Source organism: Sarcophilus harrisii, chromosome 1 (assembly GCF_902635505.1).
Source record: "Sarcophilus harrisii chromosome 1, mSarHar1.11, whole genome shotgun sequence".
Lineage (NCBI taxonomy): Eukaryota > Metazoa > Chordata > Mammalia > Dasyuromorphia > Dasyuridae > Sarcophilus > Sarcophilus harrisii.
In genome coordinates this window covers 522908221-522924694 of record NC_045426.1, presented here as the reverse complement: position 1 = coordinate 522924694, position 16474 = coordinate 522908221, and the positions used below count along the sequence as shown (strand labels likewise).

The 16474-nt window shown below is 34.7% G+C and overlaps 1 protein-coding gene across 2 annotated transcripts in view; it reads left to right on the top strand.

The window, feature by feature from the left end:
* Positions 1 to 2189: 2189 nt before the first annotated feature.
* Positions 2190 to 16474, top strand: part of NETO1 (neuropilin and tolloid like 1) — a 205781-nt gene continuing 191496 nt past the window's right edge. For both annotated transcript variants that reach the window (XM_031946699.1, XM_012541572.2), the window contains exons 1-3: positions 2190 to 3177; positions 5525 to 5578; positions 5802 to 5939. In XM_031946699.1, the coding sequence (XP_031802559.1) occupies positions 3150 to 3177; positions 5525 to 5578; positions 5802 to 5939 (220 nt within the window). In that variant the 5' untranslated portion in view covers positions 2190 to 3149. The remainder of the gene's footprint in view (positions 3178 to 5524; positions 5579 to 5801; positions 5940 to 16474) is intronic.

Sequence of the window (16474 nt, the reverse complement as noted above, 5' to 3'; positions counted from 1 at the left end):
TTTGTGTATGTATTTTAGATTTTTTTTGCCTTTTAAGTTGTTGAAATAACATTCTTAAAATTGGCATTTCTTCTCTTAATCATGGATTATGAACTGAACTATCTACTTCTATCATCCCAGTAAATCTAGAATAGATTCCCTAGTACACAAAACATTATATTTCTTGGGACTTTGCAGTGATTTAGTCATCCATCTCTGCCCACAAGGTCACTACTCTATGTCTTCTATTTAGATACAGAGAACTGGAGACCTTCCCCACTCCAGTTCCTAATCTTATCTTGTTTCATCCTGCACTTTCATTTTATCTTATACATCGAAGCCTATTACTTTAGAGCAGTCAGTCCTTTAGCATCTTTTCATATATAATAAACCTTTCAACAACACACCTTTCTCACAGAGCACCCTCTCACTCACTTGACTTATTTTTCCTTACTCGGAGGTCCGCATAGTTTCACCTCTGGTGGGGTGGTTCAATAGGCCATACACCAGCGCTCGCATGGTACCGCACACGCGCGCGTTCACACACGCGCACACACACACACACACACACACACACACACACACCACCCTACACTACCCCACACTATACGTGTCTTTGCTTACATTTATTAGTCTCTCTCTGCAGATAGATTATTGCATTTGGCTCTGGAACATAAGATGACTAAGTTGTGTCGGGGTGGGGTATATGTGGGTATGGGCATAAAGCTTTAGACTTAGAAATTCCAAGCTAAGAAAGCGTGATCCTCTCCGGCTGCTTTCGCTTCTTCTCTTCCTCTTCCTCCCCCTCATCCTCCGTTTCCTCCTTTCCCTTCTCTCCTCTCTCCTTCTACTCCTCCTTCCCTTTCTTCTCTTTTTCCTCTAACCCTTGGGACGATATCTGTCTTGTCCCACATACTGTTTCTTCTCTAAAATGGTCCTATAAAGGACACTCAATAAAGACATACATGCCCACACGTGTCTCTGAGCGGCTACTGGGTCTGCAGCCATAGCAGAGCCGCAGTCGCAGCAGCAGGTGCCGAGCAAAGGAGAGCTATAGAGGCACAGCAGGAGCTCCTTTTAGAAAATTCCCAATCTTTCTTTCAGCATTCCTTACCCATCCCTCTTTCTCTTATTCCTCCCTCCCCCCTTTCTCTTTTCTACCTCTCTTCTTCAATCTACATTCCCCTCTCAGCAGATGTGTTTCCTGGTCTGTGAAGGGAGGCTGAAGCGGACCAGGCTTGAACGTGAGCAGCAGGGAAGGAGCCCTGGGGATCGGAAGGATTGGAGGGATGGGAGTATACCGGACGGGGCTTAGGGTTCAGCCTCCTTAGCCATTTTTTCTAGGCTCCCTAGAGCACAATCATGGGGCTTTTACTATACCCCCCCAGAACCGAACCCGTAGCAACAGTCGTAGAGTCTAGAAGGGGGTAGGGTGGGGGTATCGCTGCAATTTCCTTTCAGTGACTCCTTTTCCCTCACGCCCCCACACACCCTTTTCCTGGCTTGTCTTCTCTGCCTTTCTGAATTATTCTCCTTTCTTTGTTTCACTTCTTTCTTTTTAAAGCTAAGGCTTTCCGTTTCTAGCTCCTTACAGTGCAAGATTCCCAACTTGGTTCCCCTGGCATAGAGCGGGTTGGATGGGGATGGGTGTGTAGGGATGTGGGTAAGTAATACCAGAAGATGTACCTGCTGGGGAAAGTAATCATTCTCTATCTATGATAGAGGATCCTATCTTTCAAAAGAAGATAGAGATGCCATCGTATATGTGGGAGCTGATTGGAAGATGAGACCTTCACACTGGCCCTGTGATTAACTATCCTAAACTTTTATTGCTGCCTTTTCGTCTCAGCGCGTCTCTCTTAGTTCTCGACCTTAGGAGAGAGTTCCCATTTCCTTTTAATAAATAAGATTTAAAAGGAGGGGAGGGGACATAATGATTCCGGTTTTCTGAGAGAGACAGAGAAAGAGAGAAGAGTCTAATTGCTTATCATTTCCCCCAAAGCATTTTACTTCAGTTTGTGGGCACGAAGAAAGAATCTGGGTTTTCTTCTCTTTCACCGTTCTCTTTTTTCACCCCGCCCCAGGGTAATTTGGGGAGGGAAGGGAGGCTGATGGCGAAGTGAGAGCTCCCTGCACAGCTTCAGCGGTTCGTCTCCTCCCACCGCCCCCTCTCCACCCCCATCCCTCCCAAGATCAGACCGAGTGTGATGTCCTTGCTACCAGTTACTCCAATTCTACTATGCAACAACAGAGGGGAGCGCTTTGCAACAAGGATTTGATCTATTTCAAAGGCATCATATTTTCTTGAGGATCTCGTTCCCTAACCATATAACTAAAGCTCCCACTTGGTAACTCTTTCCATCCCCTCCACTCTTTTCTCCCCTTTGCTCATTCCTTCTCCTCCCTCTTTCTGTCACTCCTGTGCCCCTCCACCACCCTACATATCCTCCTCCCACTCCTCTCACCCACCCACCCATTTCTCTTTCTGAAGATAGCAAAGGTGGCGGGGATCTCCGTGAACAGATGAAGGACCCCTTCATCCCATCTTCAATGCCTCTGCCTAAGATCCCAAAGGTCTGGAGCAAAACCGGCTGCTGCTGGGCGTCTTCTTGGAAAAGCTGCTGTCTGCTCTTGGTTTTGTATGAAACTGGGGACTAAAGGAGTTACAACCGCTGCCGAGTCGTGGGTGAGAGCGACTAAACGTCCTCTCCATCGCTGCCCGTCAGTCTTGACCAGCTCCCCCCTCTCCACTCCCTTCCCTTATCCTTCGCGCTTCTTTGCCCCCCTTCCTTTAGTCCGCCTGCCGGATTCTGATCTTAAGCCGGCAGCAAACTCATTAGAAAGCCCCGCGGTGTCATTCTGAGAGCTGCAGCCGCGATGATGCAAAAGAAGACTGTGGTGATGTTGGTGATGATGATGGTGGTAATTATTGCCCGGGTGTGATGTGATTGTCATGGTGGGGATGATGATTTCGAGGCGGTGAGAGCTAGAGCAAGCGAGCGCTAGCAGAAGGAAGGGTTGATTCGCTTGTGGCTGCTGTGTGGGTTCAGATTCTCCCCCAACCCCCACCCCGCCCCCCTCCTGACTCCATCCTCTCCCCCACCACTGGAAGTCCTCCCGAATCTAAATGGAATTAGTGGAGATCGGAGTCCCTGGCGTAAGGAACAGACATGATCTATGGACGCAGTTTGTTTCACAGTGAGTACCTTTCTCCGGGAGCTTAGTTATCCCCCTCCACATTTCCTTCCGTCCCTTTTCTCCTCCCTCCTTTTGGAAAGCGCAGGTGGATACAGCGCAACCTCCCTTCAACCGGACCCCGCAGTAGCGCTGGAGTCTCTGGGGCAGATGTAAACTTTCTGTATTGCAGTATAATTGAAGAGGGGCTAGCGGAGAAGGTGGGGGCGGATGATGATTAGTATTTTCGTCTGGTGCTGAACTGAAATAATAGTATTTATTTATTTATTTATTTTGGTAGGGAGGTTAAGGTTAGGAAAAGGGAAAAAAGATTGCAAAAATCTTTAAGTTCATGAATAGTCCGTAGCTTTAGGATTGTGCTTGATTAGAAAACACGCTTTTGGGAAGTGGGGGTGATGGGAATGATGTGATGATGGGGAAAGGTTAGGATTAGAAGAGATCCCCTTTTTTCCATCATGTCAGAGTATTCTCAACCAGTGATTTTTATTTTTTGTATGATAGCTACTTTAATGTACACTAAAAACACTCTGTTGGGTTGAGGATATAGTACTAAACTCTACTCTGAATCCACTTGCCTTTTAGTCAGAAAAATATATAACGCTGTCTTTAAATGTAAGTGTAAGAACTGTGTACCTGGAGTGTGGGGGGGGGGTATCTAAGAGAAAACAACATCCTAAAGCATGATAAAGAAGATAGTGTTGGTGGCATATCCTCATTCTCTGTCAAACTGATTATACAGAGAATATCTGTCAAAATAAAGGAAGGTTTCTTATACTCTTTCTGAGTAGCGCACTTAAAGATCTGCTCAAACGTTGATAATAGCATATATTCAATAATTTACAAATGGGAACCATAGTAAAGAATCTTTGCCAAAAAAAAGCTGTCAACTTGAAGAGGTTGTTGCCTTTGTATCTGTTTGTTTATAAAAACATTTATATAAGTGCAAACACATGCATTCAGGTTTACCTGAAGATGTGGTAAAAGTACTGATTTTTTTCTCTTTTGGAAAATACCGAAAGGGCCTAATCCATTCTAAGAACAGATGGCCTGACCATTACCTTTTTTTTTTTTTAAAGGAAATCTCTGTTCAGATTAAAACTATGCAAAACAGCAGTTCACAACAACATAGTTCAAATGTCAACTCTAGAACCCAATGTGCAATCCATGCTCCTTGACCTTTTACTTAAGTTTCTGTTCCCAAGGTAAAAGCTCATGTGGCAAGCTTCAGGGAAAGGTTTTTATAGTATATTATAATGTCCCTCCAAATCACTTAAAACATCTTTATGTGTGTATAATATATATATATATATATATATATATATATATATACTCTCACACACAAATACAAATACATATTCATGTACATAAGTTTTTTGTTCTACTGATTTCACAGAAAACACAAACATAAAAATAATGTGAAAGGAAAGAAGAAGAAAATGAAACATGCAACCATTTTTATATACTTTCCTACCTCCAGATCATACCAAAAGAATGAAGATCATGTAAACGAACAAAAAATAAAGAATGAAGATGGTTTTAAATGATTTTCTTTTTAGACCAGAGAGAATAATTTTCTCTTCTAAATGTAAAAATTGATCCTAAAAAAAATGAACTTATAATAGATTTTTCTTAAAAAAAAAAAAAAAAACAACTATGTATTCAAAATTTGGCTGCAATACAGAAAATAATCTAAATGTTTATCCTTAAAGTCTCAAGGGATTAATATTGTATCATCTTAAATTGTGGGGATCTCAGTGGTTTTATATGTTGATTTTTAAAAAATAATGCTGGCTTAAATATTTTCCAACTAAATTAATCTCTTTCCTCTCCCTTGTTTCCCTCCCTCCCCTTTTCCCCTTTAACTCTTTTTCCCCTAAGAATTTGATTCTAGGATTTCTCTTGTGAATTACAAGTTGTTATTGTTTTTGTATTTCCCCATTGTATTTTAGGACCAAAAATATATGCTTCTTTTCTTCCTCCTTTTTCCCTTTTAGGTGCCAGTATAATCATGGGAGTTTAGAAATTAAAAATATCTGTTGTAATTAAATTATTTAAATTAAAGTTGTTGGGATAACATGTTTACTGCTAGTATTCAATAACTTTAGATTGCTGGATGTTACTCAAAGTTAACTTATACTAACTTCAAGAATAGAAGTCCAAACTTTTCTCAATTTTCTAAATGAGGTTATCTAAATCCCATGTAGAAATTTTTTTTTCAAAATTGTAACAAAATTGAATAGTTATACTATTTTATCTTTTGAGTTATTATATTTATATGTTAGCTAACATGATATGTTAGCATAAACACTAATTTTGTCTTTCCCTGATTATTTCTGTTTATTTGTTTCAGTGGTAGCAAGTCTAATCATTCTGCATTCCTCTGGGGCTACCAAAAAAGGAATAGGTAAGTTTATTAAATAGGATAAAAAGTACTGCAAATCCCTGACATTTTCCCCAATTCTATCTATATTCTAAACAATAATGTTATAAGAATCTGACCACATACACACCTGATTGTCTTTCTTTAAGGAAAGCTCACAGCTCAGTTTACAAAATAAGAGCTAAAACAAAGGTGGTCAGGTCTATTTTTTCTTCCCCAAACATTGAATGATGGCTCTGTTTTGCAGAAAAACAAACCACTTCAGAAGCACAGAAATCAGTGCAGTGTGGAAATTGGACAAAGCATGCCAGTGGAGGTATCTTCACTTCTCCCAATTATCCCAGCAAGTATCCTCCGGACAGAGAGTGCATCTATATCATAGAAGGTAAAAAACAAGGGGGAAATATGACAAAATAACTTTAAGACCAAATTTCTTTTTAAATAACACTTCATTAACAATTTCTTTTACAATTTTAAAAAAGCATTGCATTGAGTTTATACTCACTTGAGTGTAATTAAATTGGGTGCATTAGATGGAATGAATACTAGGTAGCTCATGAAACTGGAAGAATGTGTCTTAAACTTGATATTTAAAGATAGAAGGGATTCTAATGGTAATAAAATCAAATGTCTCATTCATCTGGTATGTAGTAGGTGCTTAATAAATATTGATTGATAATATTAAATGTACTTCATAAACAACGGGAAATAGAATGATGTAAAAAAATTAAATCATGTATATTGTCAAAGAACACTTTATAACAACATGGTATATCAGAGAGAACAAGACTGAAAATCAGAAGTCAAGGAATGTTAGTCCTAAATGTCATTAATTAGCTACATGAGCAACTAAATCAGACTCAAGTTTTCTCATATATGTAAGAGAAAACTACATTTTAGGGCCTGAAGGACTTTTTCCCTGATTTTTTAGAATATCATCCAAAACATAAGTCTGAAGCTTTATTTTTCACTGATTTGTGCTTGTACTCCTGGTGATGTGCTTCGACTCACATCTAAGATTTCCAAGATTTCACTGGCAGCTAAATTTGTCCAATTCAAGTCTCATAAATGTTTGTGAAGATTTTCAAAAAAAGTCAAAGGCCTTCTACCTTTCTTGAATTTTCCCTGCTCCCTGTCTGCTTAAATGTCTCCGGAACACAAAATTCTTACATAAGGTCAGTGACTGAGATTCAATATCTCTTATCTTATTTTATAAAGACATTATATAATAACCTTTATATAGTGATACTGAAAACATCATAAAATTATTTTGTGTATGCTAAAATATATTTTCTGTGGAAAGTTCTATGATCATTTGAATAGACCTATAGATCTTAGATATAAGAATTTTGAAGATCTTTTGGAAAAGTAAAGTTTTGATAGTCCAATAAACCCAGAAGGGAGGGACCCTGTTGTAAACAGGAAGTGCTTTGAAAATCTCAATGTGGTATTATTTAGTCATACTTCAGATCAGATTTGTGTTTTTTTTTTCTTTCTTATTTTTAAGCAAAGGTTTAATCAAAGATCTACATAATATGATTATCAAGTCATGGGGGGAGGGAAACTTGTTCTGAGACTGATTAGTCAGTTCATTTCAATATTCAATAAGTGCTTCTTTATATGGCAAACAACAAAGACAAAAACAATCTCTTCCCTGGAGCTACAATGGGATAGCAACAGGTAGAAAGACAAATATCTGTAAGGCTATTTCAGAGGCAAAGAGCACTACCAGCTCAGAGCAGCATTAGTGCAGGCTTCACAGAGGAAAAGTCATGTTTGATTTGAGGCTTGAAAAAAAAGGTAAAAAACTCTTAGTTACAAAGATGAGGAGGAAGATCATTCTAGGTATGGAAAATAGCCAGTATTAAATTCATAGATCAGATGGCTAGTTCAGAGAATGGTCCAATTTGTGTTGAATGTAGCATAAAAGAAGGAAAGGGATCATGCCTTTAATAAGTGCTTACTATGTGCCATCTATTATACTAAGTAAGCACTTTACCAATATTTACCAATATTATCATATCTTAGCCTTACAAACCCTGGAGAATAAGTGCTGTTATTGTTCACTTTTTACAGTTGAGCAGACCCAAGCAGGAATGGTTAATTGACTTAGCCAGAGCCATCCAGCTAATAAGTCTATGGTTTCATTTGAACTCAGACCTTCTTGACCCAAAGCCTTCCTGACTTCAAGTCCAGAGCTTAATTTACTATACTACTTAGATACCTTCTGAAGATAAATATTTTGAAATATGGATAAGTTTAAGAGAGTCAAATGCTAGGATGATTGCAAACCATCTGAAAGACAATGAGGAACCATAGAGAATTTGAAAGGAGGGAACTTACAATACTAAGAATGATGTGATGACAAGTCTTTTTGACAGCTATGTGGAGAATAGAGAAGAGTCTAGACACTCTGTGAGGAGACAGAGATAACAAGGGCCTGAACTAAGAGGGGATTTAAGTAGGTGGAGAAGAAAAGAAGAATATATTGAAAAACATATTGTTGAGGGATAGATGTGACAATACTTTACAAGTAATTGGATATTGGAGAAATGAAGAAGAGTGAAAGATGATTTGAGATTATGAAGCTTTGTGAGTAGGAGGATGGTAGTTAACTTTCAGAAGTAATAAAGTTTGGAAAAAGAGTTCATTAATGGGGAAAAAAGAAAATGATGCTCCTTTTTGGACATGTTAAGTTTAAGATGTTTGATGGAATATTTAGGTTTAAAAGCTTGTCAACAACTAAGAATATGAGAATGGATTTTAGAAAAGATACTAGGAAAAAGATAGACAGCTGGATGGATGAATAGACAGACAGAGAGAAAGAGAGAGTTAGTTTTGGAAATCATCTGCTTAGGGATGAGCATTGAATCATTGGAAGTTTTTTTTTATATCAACAAGGAAGAGAGAACAGATTGAACAGAGAGGGCCATGAAAGAACTTTGAACGATAACAATGATTAGGTGGCTAAATATTAGTAAGGGATCATGAGATATGAACAAAATTTTTGTATAGGAATAGAAAGATAATATTAGATATGTCTAGAGGAGAATCAGACCAAAGGAGGACACAATTTTCAGAAAGAAGTGGGCTAGTCAATATCATCAAGAGCTTTAGAGAGGTAAAGAAGCATCTATATGCTGGGCTTTTTTGAAATTGTTGGTGACCTTGTATAGACAACAATTAATTTTCCCCTAATATTTAGAAAATGGTGTATTTTACTAATGTCTTTATCAAATTTGGTATGTATAGATGGCTTAATTTAAAGTATTATAGTCAGTCAAAAAGCATTTATTAAATGCTCACTAAGTCAAAAATAATATTTTTTTCTAATAGTTACTGATATTAGTAAAAGACTGAGAAAAAACACACAGAATTTTATACTCCAAAATTAAAAATTCATAGAAAAAAGGCATAATGTCTTCTACAATGCAAGAATACCTCTAATTCTTTATTCATTTCCATAAACTAAATTAGAATTTAGATTTTTTTCAATTAAAATAACAAATCATTAAATAACACCAAATCAATAAATGTTAAATATGGCTTGAATTCTAAGTTCTATTTTAAATGCTGGAAATATAAATTTTAGAAAATAAGTAATCCCTGTGTTCAAGTAGTTTTGTTTATTGAGAGTAATTGGTTATATAAGTAAACAACTAAATCTAGTGTAAATAGGGAATGGTGGGGAAAGAGAAGAATAATTGAAACAAAGTGATCTAAAATTTTTTGAAGGAGGGAAATTTTATCAGGAAGGATGATGAATCAAGAAATTTATCATGGAGTAGGTGGAAGTAAATATCAACTTTGAAATAAGGTTGATTCTGATCAGAATCTGATCTGATTCTGAAAGACAGAGACAATGAGGAAATTGATTCCAGGCATTTGGATTCTAGGAGGAAGAAGATGTCTTGTCAAATTCACAAAACTTCAAGTAATAGAGTGGTAATGTACCATTACTTGTATCTCATAATGATAAACATCACTTTTGTATTCTATTTCTACCCCAGCTCAGTGATGATAAAACATTAGAACAGCTGACTAGATTTGTGTTTGTGAGTTCTTAATGGTGTTTTTTCTTTTTGTCTGTGTGTGCTTAAGTACACCTTTGTTATTGTTGTTGTTGCTGTTGCTTTTGCTATTTAACAAGTATTGTTTTCTTTTTTACAATTTTAATCACATGTTTATGACATATACTAAGAAATAGGAAAATTAACTTTTATTTCTCACATTATGTAGAGACGAGGGAATCAGAAATTACATATATACAAATAGATGAATTTAAAAAAATGTATTTTCTTTAGTTTTCTTTGGTGTTAGAATGCATTTCACTATTTGAAATCCTTACACTTATTACCCTTATATCATCATCCCTCTTTTCCTTAAACTTGGGGTTTCTACATAACATAGAAGTAGATTCCACTTATAAATTTACTTGTGACAACATATCCAGTAAGTAGTTGGAGTGACAAGCTGCATTGGACTATCTACAGAATGAAAATGCTAAATATTATCTCTATTTTTAACATATTGACCTTCTTTGAAAAAAATTATAAAAGCACACATTTATAAGCCATTCCATACATATTTGTTTTAAAAATTACATTGTAATGACATAAATTGCTATTTATTTATATGGGATTCATGGCATCATTTGTCTTGCAAATAAATTTTTGGAGAAAATGCATTCTATCCCTGGAACTCTATGTAATGATGATAACAAACTTTACATTATAAAGAAAAAAGTTAAATACTATCATTTCATAACGGTGAAAGTTTTTTTTTTTTTTGAAATTGATCCTGATAGTAAATTGTCATCTTACATTTTTGGCTGTCAGCTAAATTAAGTTTAGTAGATAATCCAAGAATTATCTATGAGTATATCTAGGTCTGAAAAACATGCAGATCTTAAAATCAAAATCTGTCTACACTAGAATAATTTTATTAATTATTTTTAATAATAAAGATATATTTTTAATCTAATTTTGCAGGAGAAAATTAGATTATAAAAAGTTGTTTGCCCACTAAATGATAAAATCTTTGGCCAAGATGGAACTAAGAGTCAGAAAATCCTTATTTCAAATCTGTCCTCAGATACATATTAGCTATGTAACCCTGGGCAAGTCATTCACTTCTTTCTATCTCAGTTTACTCAATTGTAAGTTGGTGTAATAATAGCATCTACCTTCCACAGATGTTGTAAGGATGAAATGAGTTAACATTTGTAAAGCCCTTAAGATATTTCCTGGCATATAACAGTCAATAAAACTTTACTCTTTTCTGTTTCTCTTTCTATGCCCAATCAACAGCATAGAAATAATATATATGTAATCATACTTGCATCATGCAGCTCCATTCCATTTCCACAGTTGTAGTGGCAAAGGATTATAAGAAAAAGGGCAAAGAATGCTAAATGAACCCCAAAAGTTAAATTACATATACACATTCTAAATATTAGAGTTTTGCTAATAATCAACTAATAGTTGATGATGATGATGATGTTGATGGTGATGATAAATTATAGTTCCTATAGCAGAAAACTTTATAAAGAACTCATTTCATTTTCACAAAAATACCAGGAGGTTGGCACTATAAAGTATCTCTATTTTACAAACTAGCAAAGTGAGACAGATAGGAGTTAAGTGACTTAGTTATATAACTAAATAGTGCCTAAGGCTGAATTTGAACTCAGGTCTTCTGGATTCCATGTCTGGTTTTGTTTGGTTTGAACCACTTAGTTACCATAATATGAGCCACAAACCCATCAAAATTCCAAAATCTTATTACATGATACTACTTTGAAAGGATTCTATTTTCATTTGAGTACTACCTATGCTAATCAATCACAAATCCCTACATTTCTTCTCTTCAAACTTCTTATTTTCCTATAAATCTATCACACACATACACACACACACACACACACATACACAAACATTTTATTACTGAGGGTTCCACAAACTTTAATGTGTTCCTTTAGCACACTGAGAATAATCATGTATTTAATATTAAATTTTATTATTCCTTTCTTCCAGTAGTGTATCAGTTCATTCATCATCAGTGGGAATTGTATGTTAAAGGGTACCAACAGGTAAATGCCTTTAAAACTGTGATTATTAGCACTTTCTTCTTCTCATTTTTAGCCACTAAGTTATTGAAGAATATTATTGCTAAAGGAGGGAAGGAATCACATAATCAGAGAATGTAGGGCCAATATTTGCACCTATTAAAGTACACTTAGTGTACTTAGTACTTGTGCAGTGGCCAACTTTGCCAACACTTAGCTAAACTAGTCTTAGTTTAGCTAAAACTAGTCTTTAAGAAATGCACAATTCTTCTTTATGCCAATATTCAAAGCTATTTTAGCTCAATTGGACCTGCCAGAGCTTGTCTTCTGTTAAAATAGCTTAAAAATGAACTGTCTTTTCCACACTACAGTGGGGCATTGAAGTATGATACTTCAATGAAAATTGATCAAAGAGAGAATGAAAGGGACAAAGGAAAGATGACAAAATGCTCTAAAAAATTTGAAAAGGGTGAAGAAACTTTTAATTGGGGAAATCAAGAAAGGCTTCATGAAAGAAGTGACACTTAAATTGAACCTTAAAGATCAAGACTCCAAAAGATAAAAACAAGAAAGAGAATGAATTCCAGGCATGGAATTCACAAGGGTTAAAGACATTCAAAATGAATATCATTGATAATTCTCATGAAATTCAACTTGAATTTTCCTAAATTAAATTAAATAAAAATTAAATAAAATTGTATGGTTCATCTTCACTTCAATAAATGTCCAGAGTAAATAAGCCAAAACAGAATCTTCTGTTTTGTCATCTAAGTATATCGTATATTACCTGGCTCAGAGTATAAGTGCTTGATAATGTTGAATGAAAAATAGTCATTTGCCCTAATTTGCAGGGTGTTTAGGACGATGAAAGTGAAAAAAATGAAGACACAATGACATAGTAAAATTTTTGCAGATATAGCAGAGTTCTGAAATGACAGTAGAATGGTTAAATATGATACTACTTGGTAGGCAATTTTTATCTGACTTAGCTAAAATTGAAAACAGGCTAATAAACTGTCTAGTTGAAGCAATAAATATAACTAAATGAATTGCAATCCATTTCACCAGTGTCTTAATTTAAATAAGTATAGAGACTGAAAATAGGGTGCAAGATATCCCCTATATACATGATGACAAAACAAATGGATTTTGTTGGCTTCATGACAGAGACTTAGATATTTGTAGGCATCTGGATAATGGATCAACTTTTCCATTTTCTATTCAGCTATTTAGACATTGTCTAGACACAGTAGAGTTAACTTTCAAGTAGTCTACACATATGTAAGGGCCTTGTGTTTACTAAGTGTAAGACAGCGATATAGAGATATCCTTAGCTACATTTTACCTCCTGGCATTGGTGTTGGTTTATTCATGACACTAACTGTTCATTCTCTCATTTTAAATAAGGCAATTATTTAAGTAAGCATAACAAGTATTTCAGTACAGATAACATTTTGCAAAAATTCATTATATTATCATAGATTTCAATCAGGATTCTATTATCAGATTTAGAAATAAAAGGAACCTTGGAAGCTACAGAGTCCAACTACTTCTTGTAGCTGAAGAACTTAGATATAGAGGAATTAAGTAATTCGTCCAAGGTTACACAAAAGCATATAGTAAAGTCAGGATTTGAATCTGGGGGCTTTGACTACAAAATAATCACTCTGTACATTTTTAAAATGTTCTTTGATTTTTCAAAATATTCATAATATTCGCTAGCTAGCATGTTTATAAAGCACCTATTATTCCATGCAAACATGGTGCTAGTTATGTATATTAACCTCTTATTTGATCTTCACAATAACCCTAGAACATAGATGGCATTATGACTCTCATTTTTACAGATAAAGAAATGGAAGCAAATAGGGCTTAAATGACATGTACAAGAATACATGACTAGGAAGGGTTTTAAAATTTGAATTATAATCTTCCTGATTCTGAGCCTGGTACTCTAACTTGCATCATTTAGGTGCCTGTTTAAGGAGATAATAATTCACTAATTTGTTCAACAGTGTCTAGTAAGTACCTACTATTTATAAGACACTATGATTAGAGGCCAGAAGATTCAAAGAAAATAGTGAAAATAATCCTTCCTCCTCATGAAAGGTACATCAGTATTTCCTGAGCACATACTATAGGTCCAGCACTGTGCTGAATAGTGGTGAGTGATTCAGAAATGAGGATTACTAATCATTTCCTAGGAACCCTCATGAATACATATTGACTTCATCTGAAAACATAATTTTATCTATGCTTTATTGTATTTTTATTTATTTTGTTAAATTTTTTCAATTAAATTTTAATTGGCTATGGACTCCACTGAAGAGTGTTGCTGACAGCATGTTTTACCCCTGTGAACTAGATTCACATGAACAAATATGTAGGAGCTCATTTGAGCAGGGATAAAACACTGACTGAGGGCATTTGCAACTGAGGTATGAGGAAAACCTTAATAAAGTTGAGACTTAAAGGAAGCTAATGACTCTTAAAAGATGAAAGTGAGGAAGGAGTTCCTTAAATGAATTAGCAGTTTGGTCACTGGGAAGTAAGAAGCATGGATGAGAGAAGAGGTAGCAGGTGCAGTTGTTGGAACTAATATAGGACACATGCTTTCTAGTTGTGCTGCTGTTCAGAAATAGTTATCTTTTCGGAAGCATATTTTAATTGCAGCTCAGTTTTGTAGTCTCCATATAGCTGTAAGCTCCAAAAATGCTTGGAGTGTTAAAAGGTTTTTGTTGTTTTTTTTTTCTTTTTTTATTTATTTAGTCATTAAATAAAGAAAAAAAGGATTATTATTAAATCTGGATTTAAAGGAATTCAATACAACTGAAAGGTTTTCAATTTCTACTTCTGTTAGCTTTTGCTGTCAATCATTTGGGTTTATGTCATATGGATTGCTGCAGCTGCTTATTTTTACAACATGTTAAAACCAATGTTCTCCAGCAAATATGAAATCCTCAAGTTGGTATTTTTGCGTGTAATTATTAGATTTATAAGATTGATGTATTGAGCCTTAAATATAAAAAGTCTTTGGAAAAAGAAGAATCTAAATATAATTGATGAGTGGATTTTGTTTATTTGAGGTATATTCAGATGTGCTGGTATTTAACAATTAACTCTTCATATGAAAACACATTAACAATTCACTTTTGGGTTTAATTTGCATTGTTAATATCCCCTCCATCATTTTCTTAAGTCCAGACATTAATCAAATGATACATCGTACCCTGAATTGTAGAATGCTGGTTTCTGAAGTGTAAATTTTCCCATTAGAAATTTAACAATCACTTTTCCATGACCAAAACAGGTGTTTACCGCCCTACATTGGCACACATTTCATAATCTGCAGTTCTGCCACCTAACTCCTAGACAAACATAAAATCATTGATTTGTGAAGAGATTTCATTTGTATTAAATGCTCAAGGATTGACTTTCATGGAAACTTCTTCCTACTATTGAGGAGGGACTATGTGGATTAGAATACCTCAAACTCTAATGTAATGCAAGAATAAAGTGATTTCAGAAAGTAATTGTGTAAACACTGAAACCAAAAAAAAAAAAAAAATCATTCCTGAATTCTTAAAAAAAAAAACAAACAAACAAATAAACATATACTATTATAGAGAAACATAATTATACAATTGTACAATGGTCTTAATATTTTACTGCTTTCATATAACTTTGCTTATTTGGATAGCTAGAAAAAGTGTAGCTTTCACTTTACATGTGGATCCTCTAAAGTGACAGTCTTTTTTAAAAATTCCAAATATTTTATATGGTATTGTGATTTAATTTTTTTTTTTGTTTTTAAAATGTATTTTATTTAAAAAAAAACAGAATAAGAAGAAAGAAAAACAGAAAGGGCATGCCAAAATAAAATAAAACAAATTTTAAAAAGAAAACACGGTTATTTGCCTAGCATAATATCAGGAAGGATACAAAATATATAACAACAAATTACCTGTTCAAGAAAGTATATATATATATATATATATATATATATATATATACAGAGAGAGAGAGAGAGAGATTAGTAGAAGAAATTATATTCATCAATGCCCATCTTATCTTTACTTCTTTGTTCTTTTGTTCTCTGCTATGCACCTTTTTTACTTTATTTATTTCCCCCATCTCTTCTCCCACTACCACCCTCAAGCTAGGTATAATTAAGAAATGATATATTTATACTTATGTAGATAAATACACACACACATACACACACACACAAACACACACACACACATCCTGAGGACTTCTTTCCTATCCCTGCTGACTCTTTGCTTTATTTCTGCTCCCTAACTTGTCTTGCTATTATTTAACCTTCCCCCAATCATGAAACCCTCCCTTGTATTCTTCTCTCACCCTTTCCCATCTACCCCATCCTTCTCCCCTTATTTTTATGGAGTTTGGAAGATGCTGTACCTTTCATGATATATACATAGTGTTGCCTATTTGACTCATTTCTGATGTGAGCAGGTTTTCAGAACTACAAGCACTCCTTCTCCTTCGAATGCCTCTATGTCTATTCTTTCCCTGCACCTCATTTATATAACATAATGACAATTTTTATCTTAACTCTGCCCCAATCTTTCTTTTTAACTATCCTATTGTTGATGTGAGTCTTAAATATATGGTATATATATATATATATATATATATATATATATATATGTATGTATATTTCATATTAAATTTAAAAAAACTAAAAACAATTTGTCCATGTTGAGTTCCTTGAAACTGATCTTTGATATTGGCTCTTATATATTAAATTTCCTATAAAGTTCATATTCAGTTAATAGAAAATCCTGAAAATCTGCAAATTCATTGAATTTCCATTTTTCTCATTCAAT